The 21,989-nt window shown below is 38.6% G+C and overlaps 1 protein-coding gene across 20 annotated transcripts in view; it reads left to right on the forward strand.

The window, feature by feature from the left end:
* Positions 1–21,989, forward strand: part of FOXP1 (forkhead box P1) — an 869,046-nt gene that overhangs the window by 768,029 nt on the left and 79,028 nt on the right. For all 20 annotated transcript variants that reach the window (XM_061618617.1, XM_061618616.1, XM_061618615.1 and 17 more), the window contains one exon: positions 14,673–14,777. In XM_061618617.1, the coding sequence (XP_061474601.1) occupies positions 14,673–14,777 (105 nt within the window). The remainder of the gene's footprint in view (positions 1–14,672; positions 14,778–21,989) is intronic.

Here is a 21,989-nt window from a genome sequence, read left to right on the forward strand (position 1 = left end):
CTGCTGTTGCCCTCTGAAGTGTTGCCAGAATTGGGACCTTTAAGCTGCAGTAGAAAATCTTGTATATGTAACAATTTTGTGCAGTTTTTCAGTTCAATTCAATATACAAGCAGGTGCTTACGTTCAGACCTATATATACAACATAATTTAATAGGATTACTCATTTGCTTCAAGTTAGGCATATGTTTTCTTTTTCCTTTTTAAAAGAATCCTGTTGAACAAGGGCCAGAGTTTTGCTTTTGCTTTTTTTTTTTTGTCCTCAAAATGAATCATATATTCAAGAGCATAAGGCATTTCTGTGTTAAAGATCAGTAAGAAAAATAGGCAAAATGTTAGTTTAATTAGAATCAAGTGATCCTAAGATACTGAATCAATCCAACTTTGGCTGAATAAATTAGAGAACTATGCAGGCAGGAATAAAACGAGATTTAACAAGGATAAGTAGAATGTGATTCTGATAGGAAGTTGAAAATCAAAATACATGCATAAAATGAAACATCAGCTTGGAAGAAGTAACTGTATGAGGAGGCAAGATGAGAAATCATAGTGCCATGTTTTTAAAAAGGCTAATATGATATTGGTGTTAATCAGCTTCTTGTACATTTTTAAAGTTGTACTTCCCATTATAAAATATAGAACACCAGTGACGCCCGTTTGAATGCTGAGAAAAAAATGGGATTTTTTAAAAATGGTGTAAATACCAAGGTGAGCAGCTAGAATGATAAAGGGTTTGAAGGGAATAGGCTATAAGCGAAGATTAAAGGGAATTAAACATCTAGAGTCTAGGAAAATAGAGGCTATGGGAAGCTATGATGATCGTATGTAAGTACATGAAGAGACATTAAAAAGAGAAGGAAGGAGAAATTGTTCTCATTAGTTAGCAATGAAATGAGTCGAAAATGTTGGGTCTTAAATTCTGCCTGTCAAAGTATTTCTAATGTGCTCTGCATACCGGAGCCTAGGTTCCAAACTGAAATAAAAGTTGAAATGTTCAGAGAAGGAAAGAATGCAATACAATTAAATGGAATCCATATTTAAAATTGGTGTTGGAATTTAAATTAATCGATGGACTCATAATGATCTCCCCGATGAAGTTTGCCTGGCGCCAACATTGTTATCTTCTCAGCGCCAGATCAAGACTTTCCTTTTCTCCCAGGCATTCTAGCTGAGCTCTGATTCCAGGTCTTTTACCTGGTTTATCTGTGCGTCATGGTTTAAAACTTTGTATGGTTTTTAAAGTTGTATATTTGTTTTTAATGTTCAATGTTTTAATTTTTGTGAACTGCCCAGAGAGCTTTGGCTATGGGGTGGTATATAAATCTAATAAATAAATACATTGTTCATGTTCTACTAAACAGAGCTGTGTTACATTTATTTTTTTATTTTTTATTTATTTTATTAAATTTCTATACTGCCCCATAGCCGAAGCTCTCTGGGCGGTGCACAAACTAAAACTTCCATCTACAATTAAAACACATATTTAAACAATTTAAAACAACATCCAAAATTTCAAAATTTTAAACAGTTTAAAACAGACAAAACATATTAAAATACTAAAATGCTAAAATGCCTGGGAGAAGAGGAAAGGTTTAACCTGGCCCCGAAAGGATAGTAATGTTGGCGCCAGGCGTGCCTCATCAGGAAGATCATTCCACAATTCTTTGGAGCCATCCACTAACGCTCAAGTTTTGCTTCGGTGCTTTCAAGGCCAAGCAGATTGTGGGAGGAGAGAGAGACCCGTTATGTTACCCTTCCAACAGAGATCAGAGCTATTGTAAATTTTGCTGAACTTCTTTAGGGTAAGATACCATTTGGTAAATGATGTAAAGCAGTTTTCTTTTAGGTTTGATGGAATGTTGTTGAATATCCAGGACCATTCTTGTTCTTGAACTGGTAGCTCTGAATCCTTATTTCATTTCTTCTTAAAGGATATCTGGGCTTGATCTAGTTGTTTATATTCAGATAATAAAGCAATTATTTTGGTAATCAGCTTCTGAATACTGACTTTTTACCCTAGTCTTGAATATTGACTAATCCTTAGGATGGTCAAGTTGAGTTACAATATGTCTTGAAAAAGTTGGAAAATCGGTGAATGGAATCCTTCCATGAAGGTGGTTAATTCTTTATAGGAGATTGTACGTCTATTGATGATTAACTTGTGGAGTGTTACAATATTCTTTTGCTGCCATACTAAGAAATTTCCTGATGATTGAAATCTGCTTGTCGGTTGCTTATTGCATGTTACAGCAAGGAAGCTCTTTTCAGAGAAAGTTAGTTTAAGCCCCAATGGAATGTAGCTTAATTAATTACTGGTAACTTGTTCCCTTGATGTCAGCGGGGCTTAAGCACAACAGACTGTGGGATCCTCCAGTTGATTTGTTTATTGAGCATTCAGCCTGATTTGGTTGCATGGTGTTGACATGTCTTTCCTGTTAATCATTTGTTCATCCCTCACTTTTAATTGCATTTCCCCTTCTCTTTCCTGACTGCATAAAGTCCTTTTAAAAAAAAAAAAAAGTGTATTTGTTATACTAGGGTGACAGTGTTTTAATCTATTTTAATTGTGCATTGAATCCCTCCCACAAAATAGTGATAGTCTGGAGACATGCTGTGTATTGCCTGGAGCCAGAAAAATCACATCATCATCATCATTCATTAGAAAGCAATAATGATTGAATACTTTTTGTTTTAGTGAACTCGCTGGAATAAGAATTCTGTGAGACCCTTAACCTATGTGATGTCATGTACTTTGACCCTCAATCATTGCCTATTCTTAAGGACATAGGATTAGAATCTAGTTGCAGTGGGAGTTTATACAAATTTATTTTACTTTCAAGAATTTTTATTATATATCAACGCAAACATAACACAAAACATTTATAAAAAATTATTATTTGGCATATTTACATAAATCTGTTTCTGTGCTGCACATCTCTTAGTTTATGTTAACAAGCTCTATGTTTTCCAGACACAGGACACCAAGGACTGCTGTGTTGTGATTTGTATTAATCTCAGTGAAATCCTAGCCCTAACGAAGCAAATGGCAGTTGAGATTATCATTGAGTTTAGCTGGATGATATGCAATATTTACAGTGCAGTGGTCATCCTAGAAAAGTACAAAGTTTCTTTGTGGCTTCAATTTGAAACTCCATAAGTTAATGTCGTCCACCTAAATAGTGTGTGCCAATAATAGCAATGGGCTCAGCCTCTTCAGAAGAACAAAGCTGACAATCACTAGACTTAAATTACCATCATTCTAGTGGCAGGGACTCTGCATGAATGTGATATCATGATGGGATGTGAAATCCTCTAATTAAACATGATTTTAGAACGAGAAAGAGGAAAGAAAATGAGATGATGAGGATAATGGGCAAGAAAGGAATGCATTTCAACAAAGAGCAGATGAGAGGCATACAAGGCATTGCGCCATCTATTCCTTGGCAGATTGTTCAAGCTTGCTGTCTTTAAACTGTTTCAAATAACCCCGTAACTGAGCCTCTGTAAGCAAACAGTACATAAGCTTAGCACAGCCTTGAAAATTAGATTAATATTCTTACTGGCCTTTTCAACACATCTAGCAAACAATATTTTGAGATGCTGCACACCTTTACACAGCATGTTTCCTCTGTGCTCAGCATATTCAGGTAGTGAACACCATAACAGTTAAGGGGGGGTTATCTATTTGGAAGCATGCAGGTGTTTACCAAGAAGCAACTCCTTGGTATGTGAGATGTGCTAAACACAAAGTAAATATATCTGTGAGATGGTTCTTTTCAGATGCAAAACCTCTGTGAAGTGTCCAATTATATATCCACAGAGACGAATGCATTGTAGTCCTGGATCCTTGCACTAAGCAAATCTGTAAGTTCCTGTCCAGCATTGTCCCAAAGTTTGTTTAAAGTCCCTGGTCCTATTCTTTATATGTTCAGCCTTCCACGTTCTAATGCCCTCTTAAAATGAGTCTTGAGGAGGTGGAATGAACAAGAGCCCTTGGAGCCACCTATCTGCTTCTGTCCCTTTCCAAAAATATGTCTCTTATCTTGCTGATGATACAAACATAGGGAATGCCACCCTGGATTCCTGCTGGGAAGAATCAATCAATCAATCAATCAATCAATTAATTAAGTCTTAATCTGATCATATAACACCTGTCCTGGCCCAACTGCACTGGCTACCAATATGTTTCCGGGCCAGATTCAAAGTGTTGGTTCTTACCTATAAAGCCCTTAACGGCATTGGACCGCAATACCTGATGGAACGCCTCTCCCGCTATGTACCTACCCATTCGCTACGCTTGACGTCGAAGGCCCTTCTCCGGGTCCCAACTCATAGGGAGGCCCAGAGATCAATAACGAGATCTAGGGCCTTCTCAGTGGTGGCCCCCGAATTATGGAACGCCCTCCCTGACGAGATACGCCTGGCGCCTTCTTTGTTATCTTTTCGGCGCCAGGTAAAGACCTACCTCTTTGCCTTGGCATTTTAATTTTAATTGTAATTTTATTTTATCTTTGTCTTAACCTTGCTTTTAAAATGTTTTTATAGTTGTATTGTACCCACACTCATCTGTATTTAATGTGGTTTTATTCTGTTATACACCGCCCTGAGAGCTTGTCGCTAAAGGGCGGTCTAAAAGTACAATAAATAAAAATAAATAAAATAAAATAAAGTCTTACAAGCACCCACTTATTTGTAATTCCATGGTATGTATTATTATTATTATTATTACTATTACTATTATTATTATTATTATTATTACCACCACCACCATTAACTATCATTAATTATGAAGATGTAACTTTGTCATTCACCTAGTTCCATTTCTGCCCTTGTTTGCATGTCATAGTAAACCAAACTATAGCTTACTAGGACTGCACAAATTTGTGAGCTCCCAGAGAGCGCTCATAGTTAGTTTGCTCCTCCTCAGTCAGTTTTACTCTCATGCTGTGCTAAGAAAAGCCAAGGTTTGGCGTGTTGTCCAAACCCAGGCCTGTGGTTAAAGTCCCTACTCAGTAGCCACAAGCTAAAGCCAAGAATAAATCTTACTCAAGAAGACACTTGGGTGCCCTACACTTACTGTTCGAAGATCCATGCATCCAGTAAACCCTCCTACGTAAACTTCCTATGTTGAGAGGGGGGAGGGTTAGTAATTCTTCTAGTAGCCATGCCTGCCAGAAATGTATTCTGTGTAAAGAAAGGAAGAAATAAAAAACTTATCTAGTAAAACTCACCTTGCCCTTTGCACCCATTTTAGTATCTGTGCTTGTCCCTGGACCTGTCTGTACATCTCTTATCATGATCCACTTGGTTTTTACTTGATTGGTTAGTTTAGTGTGGAATATTCAATTTACATGATGATGATAGAGGACATTCTCTGATAAGGATGACTCCTTTCACTGGACTTGACAGGCAGGCTCCTTTGAAGCCTTTCACCCCCTCTCCGGGGGAGGAGTTGTCCCACCCTCTGTGGTTGGTGAACTCAGTGGAATTACTACTGAGCAGACTGCACTGTAAGAGTATGATCTTATCACACAGTCAACATTCAGTGTTGCATTTTTGAAGATAGAGGGACTTCTTGAGTACAGTACTTGTCAGTGTGTTGCTTTTGAAATAGATTTGGATTAATTTGTGCCAACAACAGAATTTCAAAAAATTCTGACCACATTTCTAAATCCTTTTGGCTATACTCCTGCAACCCCCTTGAAGATCATAGGATTACATTAGGGTAACCATTAATAGAAACAGAAGGTTAGGGTGGCATTATAAAGGTCTGTCTAAAAGTATAGTTAGGCCTTTATGATTTTAGAACAATATTTTTATTGATATGTCTAGTAAGAACAGAGTTCAGGATTTTTTAATTCTATGCTAGCTGTTGAAGGGAAAATGAATCTTTTTATTCTTGATAAATGAGCACACACTGCAAGTTGCTGGCATGCAGTAAAGATGGAACCTAACAATGCCATCTCTTTTAGTCACTTCAGAGCAGAAGTGCACTTATAACACAGTTTCAGTTTAGAAAATGTATAGGCCATGCTATCATGCATGCTGAAAAGTGTGGTTTGCTATTGTGTGTGTACTTGAATAGCTATGCCTTCAGTAACCTCAGGGGTAGGCTACTATAATACATACTGTGTAGTGCTGTCCTTGGGAAAACTTTTCAGAAGTTTCAGCTGACAGAGAACATGGACTTGCCTTCTGACCAAGAAGTACTCCAGCATTTCCCCTCACTCCTAGTAGCCCTACAGTCATCCATTCAGGAGGATAGTGCTAATCTCTAAATCTCTGAGCAGCTTGCTAGGAGTCTACCTCTTATCTATGTCTCATTGCAATTTGTAGAGCATGAGTGCACTTAAAACTATGCATATGCTCTTACTGCCTCGATATGGGATATAGAGAGCTGTTCTCGGTAGGGTTTTTTTTGGTTTGATACTCGTTTTCTTTAGAGATTCAGGGCTGCTTTCATGTAAGTTTTCCTAACCAGGGTTACTCTTCATGTAGAGGAAAAATGTATTCCATTATATGTGAATGTGCCCCTGCATCTCAACCAGTATATTTGTTGTTTGATATTTAAATTATTTTTTGTAAATTGTATTGCTTTTATTGTATTTTTATACCTGTGTTTATTTTTCTTATAAGCCGCCTTGAGGGCCTTTGGCCTAAAGGCGGGGTATAAATAAAATTTAATAATAATAATAATATTGATTTCAAAATAAATAATTTCACCAACCTCAGGCACTCACGCGCACATTGTCTCTCTCTCAAATTGTAGCTCTGAATAGTGACTCACCTAATAAACAGCAATTAGGGGAGCTGAGCACCCCTCCAAGTCTTGTTTGGGCCAGGAACCAAACTACCAAATGTCCCTCCTTCCCAGTGTTAGACAGTGCAAGAAATTATGTCCCAGAGGTGGGTGCGTATTTTCCAGATATTAAGAGTGAAGATGATATGGCTCAGCAGCATGTCTACCATTCCTGTCAACTGGTTTATCTTCAGGAATCCGTACTGTAACTTCATATACAGTTCTCTGTTAATTTAGAATTGTTCTATAACAGCAGTATTTTACTTCTTCTAGACCTTCAAGATCCTCATGATGTGGAAAACTTTCCACAGACTCGGTTCTTTGACAAGGAACAAGGCGAGAAGCAGGTTGAAAGTCAATACAGCTGTCTTTATTACTTACTATAGTAAGGAGCTGAAGTGTTAGAGAAAGAAAACAACAAGCTGCCCGCCTCTACAGTGCTCTGCCTTATATCTGCTTTTGCAAACACACCCAACGTGACCCATTAAACCCAATCAGAAAATTTAAACTGTGACATGCTCAAACTTGGATGTGCAGATAACTCAGTAACTTTCTGTTCTGCCAAGTCTTTACTCATCCCCCTTCCTCCTGTCCTTATCTGAGTAAGTGCAGTTTCACTCTTACCAATGAGGGTAGACATGTTTTTTCACATCACCCATTGTGTGGGTATCTTATATCTGGCATGTCTCTTTAAAATAAGGCATTGTCTGTGTGGATGCAGGTTGCCAGTATTTTTTTATAGAAACAAACAACTTTTCCTAAATAAGGACAAACTCTTTCATACTTTTGCAACTGACATGCTTTCCACATTTATCTCCATGTATGCCATAAAAGTGTAAAGAGAACACTCGTATTTTGAAATACCTTGTCAAGTGCCAAAAAGCTACGGGCAAGTACAGTTTCCTGGTCCTCTTGCCTTGAAAAATGTGTCTTCCCTTCTCACTTAATGCTCACTGTGAGACATATAGTGTACATAAAGCATGAATCAGCACTAAAAGAACCATATGCCCTCCCATTATATTGATAATTTACAATGTTTCTTTGAAGAAATAGAAATCTTTTCTTGGCCATCTTTGCCAAAATATAATTCAGATTTTATTATAGCATGCTTTGGGCAACTAGTGGCCCTCCTCAGCTGGCCAATGGAGAAAAGACCACTATTCCTGCACTGCTCAGCAGTGCAGGGGCAGCATCAGAATTTCAGGAGGGGGGAGGTTAAAGCAGAGCTTGGAAAAGTTACTTTTTTGAACTACAACTCCCATCAGCCCCAGCCAGCGCCATGCTGGCTGGGGCTGATGGGAGTTGTAGTTCAAAAAAGTAACTTTTCCAAGCTCTGGGTTAAAGCTTCCACTCTTCAGTGATTTCCACAGTGTAAAAAAATTGCTAACATCATGCTGCTATTAGCAATGTGGGGCAGTAACCTTGGCTGTAGGTTCCCATTTATTATCGGTATACTGTACGGAATGTAGCTATGAATCCAGTTATTGCTAGCTCACTTGATTTTACATCTGGACTTCTGATAGGTGCTGTTAGTAATTTTTCAATTCTTCCCTCCCTCTCTTTCCTATATTTTATCTAAGTTATATAAATAACATGAGAATCTTGGCTTTGTTATAATATTTAACATGAACTTTCATTGTGGGTATGAATAAAAAAAATAACACTGTCGGTATTTGACAGAAATAGCCCAAGAAACATAAAGCATAGTTTTGGAATGCATGGCTTGAGTTCTGAATTGCAAAACATCTCAATTGTAGAGACTATCCGTTCCTTATTGCACTTTCTGTGATTTTTGTGCTTTGTTGGTTGTGATTGAAAATGTTTGTGAAGTCTGCTAGATACTGAAACAAGAAGTATTGACATAGCTGCACATTTTTCATTGATCTTAATGGGCTGCTAACATCAGTGCCTGATTTTTCACTCTTCTTTTAAAATCAGTTAATAACAAGACAACAAAACACTGCCTTAAATCACTCAGTTTAAAAACAGCTGGTGTGATATAAGATCAGCTGTAAATTCCACCCATCAAAGCTTGTCCTAAAATGGACCTTCCGTCTTCACTCTGAGCTGAATTGTCCACTGAGTAAGGGAACTAGTGCTGTTGAAAGCTGATCTGTTTTTAAGGCTATAACTTTATTTCCTTTACTGAGCCTAACAGTCTAGAAACAATTTATTGAAAGATGCTTTATTCATGGCAGGACTACTCATAAACAAACGTTCTCGGGTATGACATTAGCAGATTCATATTTTGATATTAAGACTTTGACAGACTTTGGGTGCCATAATGGTTTCTCATGATAACAAGCCTAGCCTTCCCTGTGCTCCTTCTGTGGTGCAGTCCTTAGGAGGAATACAGAAGCTTTTGTTTCCATTTTAATTTAACCACAGCTTGTTGTGTTGTGCAAACTGGAGAAACTGTGCTTAATCTTAAATATGATTTGTTTGAAACAAGCCAACTTCAAACCATACTTTATGAAGCTGGCTTGTTTCAGCAACATAAGATTAATTTACAGTTGATGGTTCCAATGTGAAGTAAACTGTACTAAATGAGAAGTGAAAGCTTATGATCTCCCCCTTGCAACTCCGCCAGAGGAGGATGGGCAAATGTGGTAGCCCAGAGGGGAGGTAGGCTCACTTCTGTTACAATAAATCAGAGTTTATTGTGACATCCACACTCAGAGACCTATCTGTTCCTTGAAAGCACAGAGATAGTTGGTTCAACAGCCCTCTTTTCAGAGATCCATTTCTGTTGGGTTTAAAAACAACAACAGAGTATTGTATGTTACTACTTCAAGATATTCATCAGATGCAGCCTCCCCTAGAGATGTGAAAGCCCGGGGGGAAAACGGAAAAATTCTGGGGGGGAAATGTATATCCAGTATAGTCTCATTTATTTTTAAACTTCCGGTGTCTTTCTTTTAACCAGCAGCAGCACTAACGTCGTGCTGCTCAATAAAAAGCCTCAGTCAACCCCTCCACAACTGCTGGGGGGGGTATTGGACGTGCTGCTGCTAGGCCCCACTACGAGGCCTGCTGGTCAGGCCCCTTTACAAGGCCTGCCCCAGTCGCAGCCACGCCGCAACGCTACCACCCACAGCTGTTGGGGCTCCCAAAACCCCCTCTGGGGGTAACAAATTAGGCCTAATAGGCCCAACCAACGCCGACTGTCCTGCAGCTTTCTCTGCTATGTCCCTCATCGTCCTCTCATCGCTCGCTGAAAGAGGAGGTAGGAGGGGCGGCCTGGCCTTAAATAGGCCCATGGTCCCTCCTCTCCCTGCCGCATGTCACGCACACATAACGCTGCAACACACAACGTTGCCCTTAACCAAGATGGCTGCGGCAGCATCGCTCCCTCCTCACAACTATGCCCCGCTTATCCATGCTGCGCAGGTAAGTGGGGCTTCATATCTGTAAAAAGTGCTAATATTGCATCTTTTAAATTTTCCCAAAAATTTCCATTTTTTTCTGAAAAGAATCCAGAAATAAACTGGGTTTTTTCCATGGCTTCAAAATTTCCAGATATTTTACATCTCTAGCCTCCCTCCTACCTCCAACATCCTGATTCATGTCATCTTTGCAATAGCCAAAACAGTAGATGTGGATATGGAGGTTCTGTTTGCCCATCTATATTTATCACTTATATTTTTGCCTTCCAAAGAGTTTTGGGAGGAGCATATGTTTTCTTTCCCTCCCTCCACATTTCTCCTCACAGCACTGTGAAGATTAAGCTGAATTACTGTGGTTGACCCAACAGTACTGAATTAGCTTCATGGCAGAGTAAGGATTTGCATGCTGCTCATCCTAGCCTTCTTTCCACTACACCACACTGACTGCCAGAATGCTTCTCCAGTACTCCAAAGCTAACAAACTACACAGGATAGTCCCCAAACCCTAACTAAGCTCAAGTACATACATGATAATATTGGCACACCCTTCCTCTTTTACCTTGCCTTTCTTCCTCTGTTGTTTCTCCTGTGTCAAATTGTACATTATATCCTTCGGAGGAAGGACTTCTCCACTTTACCTTGTAAATCACTATGTATGTTTATGGTGCTATATAAACATATACATAAAACAGCAACATGAAGGTTTTATATTTTGACACTCTGCACCTACAGTGGAAGTTTTGTGTGTGCACTGGGAGGATTAAAATGAGTGTTTGAGGGAGCATTGTGAACAAGTGATAGCTGAAACCTAAGATAACCTGTTACGTGATATTTGGGTAAATCACACCAGTGTCTGTGGCAGTCCAATAACCACAAATAAAATGGTGTTGCCACAATGTTTCACCAACAATGCAGGCAATTATGCTTCTGCAATAATTCAGTGATGAGCTGTCCATTATTGGAATGTTAAGTATTGATGAAAGCAGCTTTGCACCCTCAGCACAGGATGCATTTGTGGGGTGGTACGCAGCCCCTGGCAGCATCAGGAAGAAGGGAGTCATCCTCCCATCCATATCAGCTCTCATGGGATCACTGATAATCTTGGGCGATCCTGTGAGTGCTGCATAGGGGATGGGGGCAGGCCCTGGCCTATAAAAGGCCTTGGCCTGCCTGACACTGGCCTCTTCTCTCACCAGTGTTCCCTCCCTCCCTCTCTTGATTTTAGTGTGTCATTGAGCTATTTCTAACAGGGTTGCTGGTTGATGGGACCAGATAGGAATTTTTTGTCTCAATCAAATTGGCTCTTGGTGGAGCAGGGTTTTTTTTCCCTATTCCTCAATGATTGCTGTACAATTGTTAGGTGTTCATTTGCTTCTGTTACAACTTGAGACAGAAATGGCATTGGGCAGGATCAAACATAAAGGGGACCACATAAAGGGGACAAGTGGGGTATTTACTGGCCACACCCCAAGCTCAGGAGGAGCCGGGCCTCATCCAGCTTGCTACCCTCCTCCATTGGCCAGCAGAATCACAGGTGATTGTCTTGTGCCTGGCCAGGGGCTAATGCTGGCCAACTCCCAAGGCTGATTCCCAGCGGCTTGTTGGCCTGACTCAGCATTCTCTCAGTGTGAGCTACCAGAATGAAAGCAGATCTTTGCCCTACTGTCATTCCAACCACACCCCGCTTACTTGCTGCAATCAATAAAGTTGTGGCCTGTTTTGACCCATAAACCATTGTTGGCTTTTTGATTCCTGTTGCTGGGGGAGATATGCAACTTCCGCCTGCCTCACTAATGAATTCATGTTGTAGAGTGGAGTAAGGGTTTGCTTTGCCATGTGCAAAGGAAGCTGATACTTTCTGGTCTGTATACTTGTGGTATAAAGTATACTTGTTTCCTACTAAAGAGATTAATCTGTGCAATTGAAAAAGTCATAGGTGCTGCATCTTTTTATCTGTTTCTCGTGATGCAGGTTTTCTGAAAAACTGACTGGAAATTTTTCCTATGCATAGGGTAATCTGAGTTGGGAAATTTTCTGATGCCCTAGACTCTACTTATTTCAAGCTTTGTTTACTAAATACAAATAAAACTTTAAAATGGCCAAGCTTCCCTAATATTGTATCTACAATAGGTGTCCATTCATTGTTACTATTAGACTTATGAAATGGAGAATTTTCCATGGAAAAAAAGAGTGCTGGGAAATTTCTATTTTGGAAGATTTTCTATAAAGGTGTTCATTCTTAGTGGTGATATTTGGTACCCAGCACAACTTTCACTTGATATCATACCTTATATTGTAATGTAAAAGGCAAACAATATAAGGCTTATATTTAGGGCACCGTGGATAAGGTTCCAGCAGAATGCTCTATGACTGGTGTGCCAGCTATGGCTGTTCCTGGACCAAAATAGCCCAGTCTCAGTGACCATTACTCTAGTAAGATCCCAGATAGATTACTGCAACATGCTCTACATTGGACTTTCCTGAAGATTGTCCACAAACTAAAACTGGTGCAGAATGCTGCTCCAGGTTGCTGTCAGAGGTGGCTTGGAGGGATTAAGTAACACCAGTTCTTGAGGCTCTGTACTAGCTGCCTGTAGGTTTATGGGCCCAGTTCAAGGGCTCCCTATTAGCATATACAGCCTTAAACTACCTGGAAAGAGACTAGGTACATAAAAGAACACCTCTCCCTATACCAGGGAGTTTGGGGAACTTCCAGAAGTTGTTGGACTGTCAGCCTCAGCCACCATGGCCAGTGATCATGGATGATGGGAATTATCATGCAGCAGCATCTGGAGGGCCACAGGTTCTCCATCCCTTCCCTATACTGTACACCATGTGCTTCGAGGTCCAATGGAGAGGTCATGCTCATGGTCCCATCCTCATGAGCTGCTCAGAGGGCCGACATGAGACAGAGCATATTCCAGAGCGGCTGCCCTGACTCTGGAACTCCCTTCCTGGGGAAATATGATTGGCTTCCACAGTGGGTAGCTTTAAGAAATAAGTAAAAAAACACACAAATATTTCACCAGGCATTTGGTTGAAGAGTTCTTAAATCTTTTGTTTTATTGATCTTCTGCTCTGTTGGTTGCTCTGTACCTTATGGAATTTTGTTGGTGATTTTATAGTGGTTTATTGGTATTGTGTGTATAGATACATGCACGCACATATATGCATGTCTATTTTGTTAAGCCACCTTGGGGTTCCTTATACTGAAGGAAAGATGCGATATGAATAAATAAATAATTCAACCCAGTAAAAATACCAAATTGCTATTTTTGTTGTTCTCCCAAAGCAATAATGAAATAAAGGTCTACATTGATTTGTAGCATATTCATAAGCACTGACTATGAATGAAAAAAATCATATTTTTCCAAACCCTACTTGTAATTAATACCTGACAGGCCACATGCAGGTCTTTTCTTGTGCATCCTTTTGTTTTTGAGCTTGTAACTTGCAAGAGATTCAGGTGAACACTAAAATAATAACTAAAAAAACTTAAAATGTGAATGTGGGCAAAAAAGTAAATCCTTTAAGATAACTGACATTTCATGTTTATAGAAGTCATTTAAGGTTATGGAAATTGTCACAAATAATTTCTTTGCTTAAGATGTTTTCATGCAGATGTTGAATAAAGATATTTCAGAACATGGTTCATTAGTTAATGCAACAGATACATTTCCTGAGCACCACATGGCCTGGATCAAAGCATCTTATGACTTGGATCAGTGCAGCCAAATCATTACGTATTGATTGGGATCCTGCTAGATGTTTAACCCTTTCATATTTGAAAAGGTGCTTCCCCCCCTTTTATAAACCCTGTTTTTGTGTTATAGGAAACAGTGGTATTGTAGTAAAAAGTCAATGATGCCTTATAACCCAACGAAATGACCGAAATGTTTGGTTAGGTTCCTTGTTAAATAATTTTTATAGTTGGAAATCATTAGCTTTTTGCTATAAAATATCAACAAAGCTGCAAAGAAGGCATCATCAGAATAAGAAAAAAGCCTACAAGGCTGTCACTATAGAGATAAAGATGCGGTAACACAAGGGGGGGGTAGTTTGGGTTTTGTCTTACATAGAAATTTGGAGCACCTGTAATCCTCAAAATTATTTAAGATGTTGAATTGCTAGATGCAAACTGCAAGGTTAGTTTTCCATCTGTTGTAAATATGCAATTTTCAAACACTTTTTATATCAAAGACATCAAGCTATGCTGTCAAATGTTCCCAACACTCACTTCCTGTGTTCTTTACAAACCTTTTAATTAATCAGACGCACATAACCTGCTTGCTATAATCCCTTCAAGTTTGTGACTGTTCTGTTGTAGAACTAAAAGGAAGGCTTCATGAAACAAAATAATGTGTCTGTTCCTGGATATTTCATTTCATTTATGTATTATACCTATATATTTCACTTTCCACACTATAGCAAGTTAATTTCATTAAAAGCATCACACTTTAATGCTTTCCCACTTTTCTTCATTCCCTCAGTTTATCCCACGAAGAGCACTCTCATAGCCACCCACTGTATGGGCACGGAGTATGCAAATGGCCAGGCTGTGAAGCAGTATGTGAAGATTTCCAGTCTTTTCTAAAGTAAGAATATTTTTTTGACATTTCATATTATATTAAGCATGAATCTGCTTTAGGATGAGCTGAAATGTCTCCTGCTGTCAGTGGCTTCCTGTTAAAGGTCTCTATTGAAAATACACATAATATGCAAGTTCTATTGTCCTCAGTGAAACCTGTACAGAAGGACATTTAAGGGTGACTGTCAAAGGATCTCATCCCGCACAACTATTGGGTTCAGGTCTGCTGCATGTGTAGATCACATCTGGTAGCTTTTGGATTTTCGTCATTGCATATATATATATTTTACCAAACATGAGATCTAACATAGAAGCTGAAGCAACAGAATCTATAACCTCTTTACTTACTTGATTTTGGAATTTTACTCTGCTTTTATTGAATATTGACCAGCAAAAATTTCATGCGTAATTAACTGAGTCATACAAGTAACTAATGAGCAAAGTGAACACTACTAAAATTAAATTATAATTATAATATAATTATTATATATCAAGCCCTTGTAGCTTGATGCAGACCTCTCCCCACTGCCAAAGAAAAATAGTTTTATATGCTTACTGACTAGTTGGCACTGTACATGCAGGAATCCCAGTACATAAGAGTAGTGTAAATTAATTTGTACACTAGTAGCTCTACTAGTATTCTATTTTTGTATCTCTGTACTTGCCATTGTCATTTTAAGTATATATATATATTGGTATCCTACAGCATTTCTTAGAAGCTAGTTTCATAGATACTTACCTCAAAGCATATAGAATTGATATGGGGCCTCTGGCCCTGCTCCAGTAAACTCATTGGATGTAACATTGGGCTATAGTCTACTGCTGATCAGGTTATGCTGACCAGATGCCATAAGTAGATATAGATATAGGTTATTGCAAGCCATCCAGTGAACTTTGTGCTGTGGAGCAGCATACAAATGTACAGTGTGGTGCATTCTCTGCATCACACACATCATAAAGGATCATGGGAATCATTCATGTGTGTTTGTTCTCTGTGTTGCACATTAAATCATGTACACAGTGGGATTTTTTCTTGCTTGTGGTTCTCCTACATTGAAGAATCAAGTGCACATTTATAGGGAACTTGTTTATTGGAGAGCGTATGAAACATCCCAGGCTGTTTTTTTTAATTAAAAAAACAGTTATATCCCACCATTCTAGTGTAAGAACACCACTCAATGGCATCTTACAGCATATAACATTACAATTTCATAAACCAATATTTTATTATGTGTACTTCCAGCCAACCCTTCACCTAATGGTGTCAGAGCTGGTTACAAAAATGTCACCATTAAACAAGTACCCTTTACATTAAAATCATAACATAAAAACTCAAAATAACCATTGATGTAAACTGTTTCCTTGACTAATTAGCTCAATTCAGAGCCATTCCTTTAGATCATACCTCAAAAGTATTGTTTTAGACTTCCTCATTTCACAAATCTGCTAGTGAATCTGTCCTGAGCGTTGCTGTTTATATAATGGCCCTGATACAGATCTCCATCACAGAGCACATCTTCTGAGCCCTGTGTGGATTTTCAAAGGATGCATGTAGAGGGTTTTTTAGTTTAAAGTTCTGGCTTTCCAGGTTTGAAATTCACTTTACTTATTTACTCAAATCAGAGTTTATTACAATAAATATTTCTTTTCTGGTTTTTCTGCTTACACACTAAACCGTTAATCAGTATGAGCAGTGTTTATAGAATCTGGTCTTTGAGTGTCACTACAAGGGAGGGGATAGCAGACTTTCTGGTAGGTTTGTCTTGGTGTACAGCTTACAGTTTGACAGCATGTTGTCCTTGACATTCCTGCCTATCACATGCTAGCTTTGTTACGCTATTACATATGCACTCATCTCATGGTATAAAGCACTTTTCAAAGCAGCATTTCTTTTTTAATGCACTTGAAAGGAAAGATACACACAAAGGCTGTGTACACACCATTCATTAAATCATGTGACTTCCTCCAAAGAATCCTGGGAACTGTAGTTTGTTAAGGGTACTGGGAATTGTAGTTCTGTGAGAGGTAACCCACAGAATTCTTTGGAGGAAGCCATGTGCTTTAAATGTATGGTGTGTATTCGATCACACACACCACACATTTACAATTAAACATTTTAGTTTACTTTTAATTAAACTTGATATCCGGAGGACCTTTGGATAGAATTACAAGAATATTCATACTAACTAATGTTGTATAGTGATGCCATCATTTTGAGACTTGGTGAGGGGAGAAGGCTTTGAGATCTACAAATATTATTCTTAGGAGTTTCAGTTTTTGTTTTATACCTTCTGAGAAAGGAATATAAGTCCTTGAAATGAAAAGGAGGATTTTACACTCACTTCTGTAATCATTCTGAAGTTGTGTTCCTAAGGTGAGGAACACTATCAAAGATAAATACCATTCAAATAACAATCCTAGTTGTCTTTCACTCACAGTTAACAGGAGGATGCTTATCGGTATCAGCAGATAACATAGTCTATTGTACTCATTCATTTCCCTATTTCTCTTCAAAATAAGTTGCAGTTTTACCCAAGTGTTTGCTGTGTTTTCTCCCCCCACACACTTCACCCCACTCCTTTAGGCAGTCAGCCACTGGTTGTCATGCAGTTGTACCATCAGTTAGAGCTAACTGCTACCAGCATGTGATTCTGCTAAATCTAATGAAACCAACGCACCCTGCATTGCCTCTATTACTCGGGTAACATAAAAACAAAAACAAGCCCAGTTTTACTGCTGTGATAGAATGGCCTCGTTCTTTGCAGCAGAAAACAAGGCAGCACGGAGATTTTGTATGTTCTGTCTCAAATATATATCTTATCCATATAGAATGAGAAGGAAGGAGTGCCCTGTAGAGGAGCCACTTAATTGCCTTTCTATTACAGGTAGATACTGTTCTTGGACACACAGATAATTGAAAAGTCATATGTACATAAGGACAGATGAGGTGCACACATTTCTGACGCATACATAGAACCTTCATGTGCGTGCATTGTCAACAGTTACTGAGTTCTGGGGTATTTGGGTAAGCACATACAGTGTTTAGGATTCCTACAATCTATATGCCTCAAAGGCTCAGGCTGGTCTCTGCCCATGTAGCAGAGCAGGACAGTGGAATCAATGCAGGATGTATCTGTTTCTTATTTATTTATAACTTCTATATACTGCCTTCTCAAGTTGGTCAACGATAAAGTGAGCAAGTCTGCTAGATCAGGGATTCCTAAATTGTGGTCTGTGAGCTTCATTCAGGTTGTCTGCAGTATGTCTGCATTAAATATTCATACAGATTTTTAATTGTGTTTTTGTTACTATTTTTATTTCTTAACTTGTATTTTATAGTATAACTAAGAATTCAAATTCTAGTTGTAATACCATAAAATGCAATATAAGAAACAAGAGAAGCGATAAAAATACAATTAAAAATCATACAGAATCTAGCATAGTATATTAAAATTGCTAAAATAGGCAGAAAAATCATTAAGTGGTCCTGCAAGACCACTGGCAATTTTCAAGTGGTCCGTTCGGGGGGGGGGGGGAGTTTGGGAACTACTGCTGTAGAACAACCTTCCCTAACCGGATGCTCTTGATATCTTTTGGACTATAATTCTCATTAGCCCCAGCCAGCATGGATAGTTGACAGAAACAATGGGAGTTGTAGTCCAAAGGATCTGGGGAGAGCCAGATTAGGGAAGGCTGCTCTAGAAAGCAGATTGCTGAATTTGCTGTGAGCACAGGATATCCCAGGAAATATTATACCTTTTTTCAGGGACATTTTTTTCTCCCAGTCACCTGATTAGGACCCCATGTGGGTCACTGCTTATTGGACTTATTATTCAGGGAGTTCTTGGATACCTTGAAGTAACTGTTTTAGTTTTTTAGTTATTTTCCATTATTTCTAAACCTTACACCAGTATTTCTCCCCAAGTACACACCTTGCCCATTTTGGGAAACTGCTAGCGTTTTGCAGTTCAGACATAATGCTGAACTATGGCTTGCTGTCTGAACCTGTGCTAGCTACCAGCCGTGGTTTTTAAGGACTGTCAAACGAGGATATTAAACTACGATTTGAAACTGGTTTCCAAATCATAGCTTGTACCTGAGGCTATTATAGTGCCATTATATTTGAATTCACAGACCATTGACAAACCACATGTCTGAACTGAGAAAAAAAATTGAATTGAAAGTGATACAAAGAACAGCACAATGTAAGATCTTTCCAACAAAATGTGTAAAGTCTGGCAGAGTGAGAAATGTAGTGGTGTTGAAGTTTCTTTCCTGATGAAAGAAGATGTAGTTAGTGATCTGAGTAGAACAAAGACAGGCAACTTATTCTGGATGCCAGGAAACATTTGTTTCTCCCTGTAGTGACTGATGGTATACCTACTAACATTTCACATATACCCATCTACCTTTAAGGGCAAACTCTATTCATGATAATGGTAGACCCTGTTATATTTATTTATTTATTTATGAACATATTTGTATACCATTATTTCATTTTTAAAAGTCAAAGGGCTTTAGAATAAATAAAAAGCATACAACAAAAGCTATTAAAAATACAGTAAAAACAGAGGTCACCTTCTACAAAAATACATCTTCCTAATTGCCTGCTTAGGTCTGGCAGAACAGGAAGGTTTTCAGCAGGCTTTTAAAGGTTAAATCAGAAGGCACTTGCTGGATCTGTTGGCATAGCATTCCAGAGAACTGGGCCAATGACACTGAATGCTCAATTTCATGTCGATGTTAAATGAGGCTTGCCAACTTGGGGGATGACCAACCTTGCCCTGCAGATGATCTCAGTGATCAAGCTGGGATGTAAGGGTTCAGGCAGTCCCTACGATATCCTGGACCTGAGTTGTTCAGGGCTTTGTAAATTAATACAAAGGCCTTGAACCTGGCTTGGTAACAGATGGGAAGCCAGTACAGATGTTTTAGCAGTGGTGTCACATGTTCATGGCCATGTGCCCTCATGAACAATCTGGCTGCTGCATTTTACACCAGCTGAAGCTTCCAAAACAGGCCTAAGGACAGTCCCACATAGAGTCCATTGCAATAATCCAGCCTTGAGGTTAACAGCACATGGACTGCAGTGGTCAGACTATCCCTGTCCAGGAATGTCCATAGCTGATGAATCAGACAAAGCTGGTAAAAGGCAGTCCTAGCCATAGAGGATACTTGGGCCTCTAGTGAGAAAAATGAATTCCCTAAGCTGCAGACCTCTCCTTCAGAGGGAGAGCAGCCCCATCCATAACAGGTACTTTACCTATAGTTTCTGAATGTGAATTGACAGAGACTACCAAAATTGACACTGCAAAAACCCCATGGGTTTTGTCCAATATTGTTTACTTTGTTGACATGCATTCTCTAAATCAAGTTAGTGTCTCGCAAGAGCAAATAACGTTTGCTACAGTAACCTGCTTAGTCTTTGTGTGCAAGTGTGTGTGCTTTTGATCCTGGAATGTTTGCTAGGAGCAATAACATATTTTATTTGAATATATTTTAAAACTTAGTTTTTTGTCAGTAATGGAGGCATGCTGGTAATCTTCATATGAATTTAACTTTCAATAAAACTAAGGAGCGCTTGTGTGAAAGAAACTTACTCTGCAATGTTTTCACAAGTGTTTTTATCATGGTAACATCTTGTTTACTTTAGTTGCTTGCCTAAAACTACTTGGAACATGTTAAGCAAACATTTCAGGAAAGCTTCTAAAAGAGGCTTTTGTTTAGCAGCAACTGTGAGGCTGCTCAGCTCACAAAGGTGTTAACTTTCAACCCCTTAAGCACTTCCACATGAAATTCCAGCAACTATGCTTGTGGTTTGGAGGAAGAAAAAGTGCACATTAAAGAGATCAGGTATATGCTAATACATGTTGAAGGAAGGCCGGAAATCATAAATTGTTTCAAATGCATTAATTGCTATTATTTGCATGTCAGAAAGTTTTACAGCTGAAGTTACCTCCAGAGTTAACGAAACAGACTTCTGGAAAAATCAGTCCAATGTCAGAAGGGGAGGAAGGCCTGCTGAAGAAATATATGGGTTTAAAATTCAAACACATGGCTCTTGCCAGTTCACTTTTTCAAACATACATTTAAAAGATGGGTGGCGAAAGGTGTTGTATGGCATTAATCCACTGTAAATGACCTAACAGGATGACCAAAAACAATTATGAAATCAGTTCAGTGTGAATATACCTTGACTCTTAACAGATGAAAAAAAAAACAGTTTATTCCTCAGATTGTCAGATGTCTAAGTTGGAGCTCAGATTTGAATGCCACAGGTTTTTACAGCATCCTTACTAACCACTCTGACATTGTACGGAAGTTCAAGACCTTTCCAATAGTAACATCACTTTAAAAGGTCAGAGTGGCCTAAATACCACACTGCCCTCTAGTGATGGATATAATATTGAAGAAAACGTTTTAGTGAAGTGACCCAAAAATACTGTACTATTACAAATATTGTTACACTGCATCTTTTTTATAAGTAGATAAAAGAGACTTTATTCATTGTCATTTTTTAGTTCTTTTGGTCAGTTTTCCAAGTGAACAAATAGCTATGAAATGCTCATCTCTTGATACACTGAGAATATTTGCTGCATGCTGTGTACACTTGGAACTAAACCTATTGGCTTTGATAATCACATGTGATTTAGGTGCTTAGTTTGTTTCCCACTTTTAATTTCCGGTGTTTAATCAGAAAGCATTACTTAAGAGACAAGGATCATCTTTGTTTCATACTTTTTATTGACACCATCTCCCACATTATTGCTATGTCTAAATGGTAAAATTTATTATTAGCAATAGTGTCACAAAAGTCTGAGACAGCGATTTTCCTTTCAATAAAAGTAGTTAAAAACCTTTTAGAAAATCCATAATTTTGATTGCTGGTACTTCATAAATGTATAACTGGTACTTTTTAGCTCTCTCTTTAGGGAAAAATGAGTTTTATCACCTGCAGTACCTGGGTTAATGAAATTATATGTTGGAATTTAGCCAGAATGAAAGATGAGATCATTCAGTGGTACTAGTATTAGCAACAGGTCTCATAGAAAGCTTGGACTTCTTAAGGCAGGTACAATTATAACAGTGTGCATATATGATTATTTGTCATTTTCAACGTGTCTGCACTTTTAAAAGAAAAGAAAACTGTTGCTGTGAAGGTACCATGATCTAAAAACCTTTAGCAAAGCCAAGAAGAAATATAGACATGTACATCTTT

The sequence above is a fragment of the Rhineura floridana genome, chromosome 3 (genome assembly GCF_030035675.1).
Source record: "Rhineura floridana isolate rRhiFlo1 chromosome 3, rRhiFlo1.hap2, whole genome shotgun sequence".
In the NCBI taxonomy this organism is placed as follows: domain Eukaryota; kingdom Metazoa; phylum Chordata; class Lepidosauria; order Squamata; family Rhineuridae; genus Rhineura; species Rhineura floridana.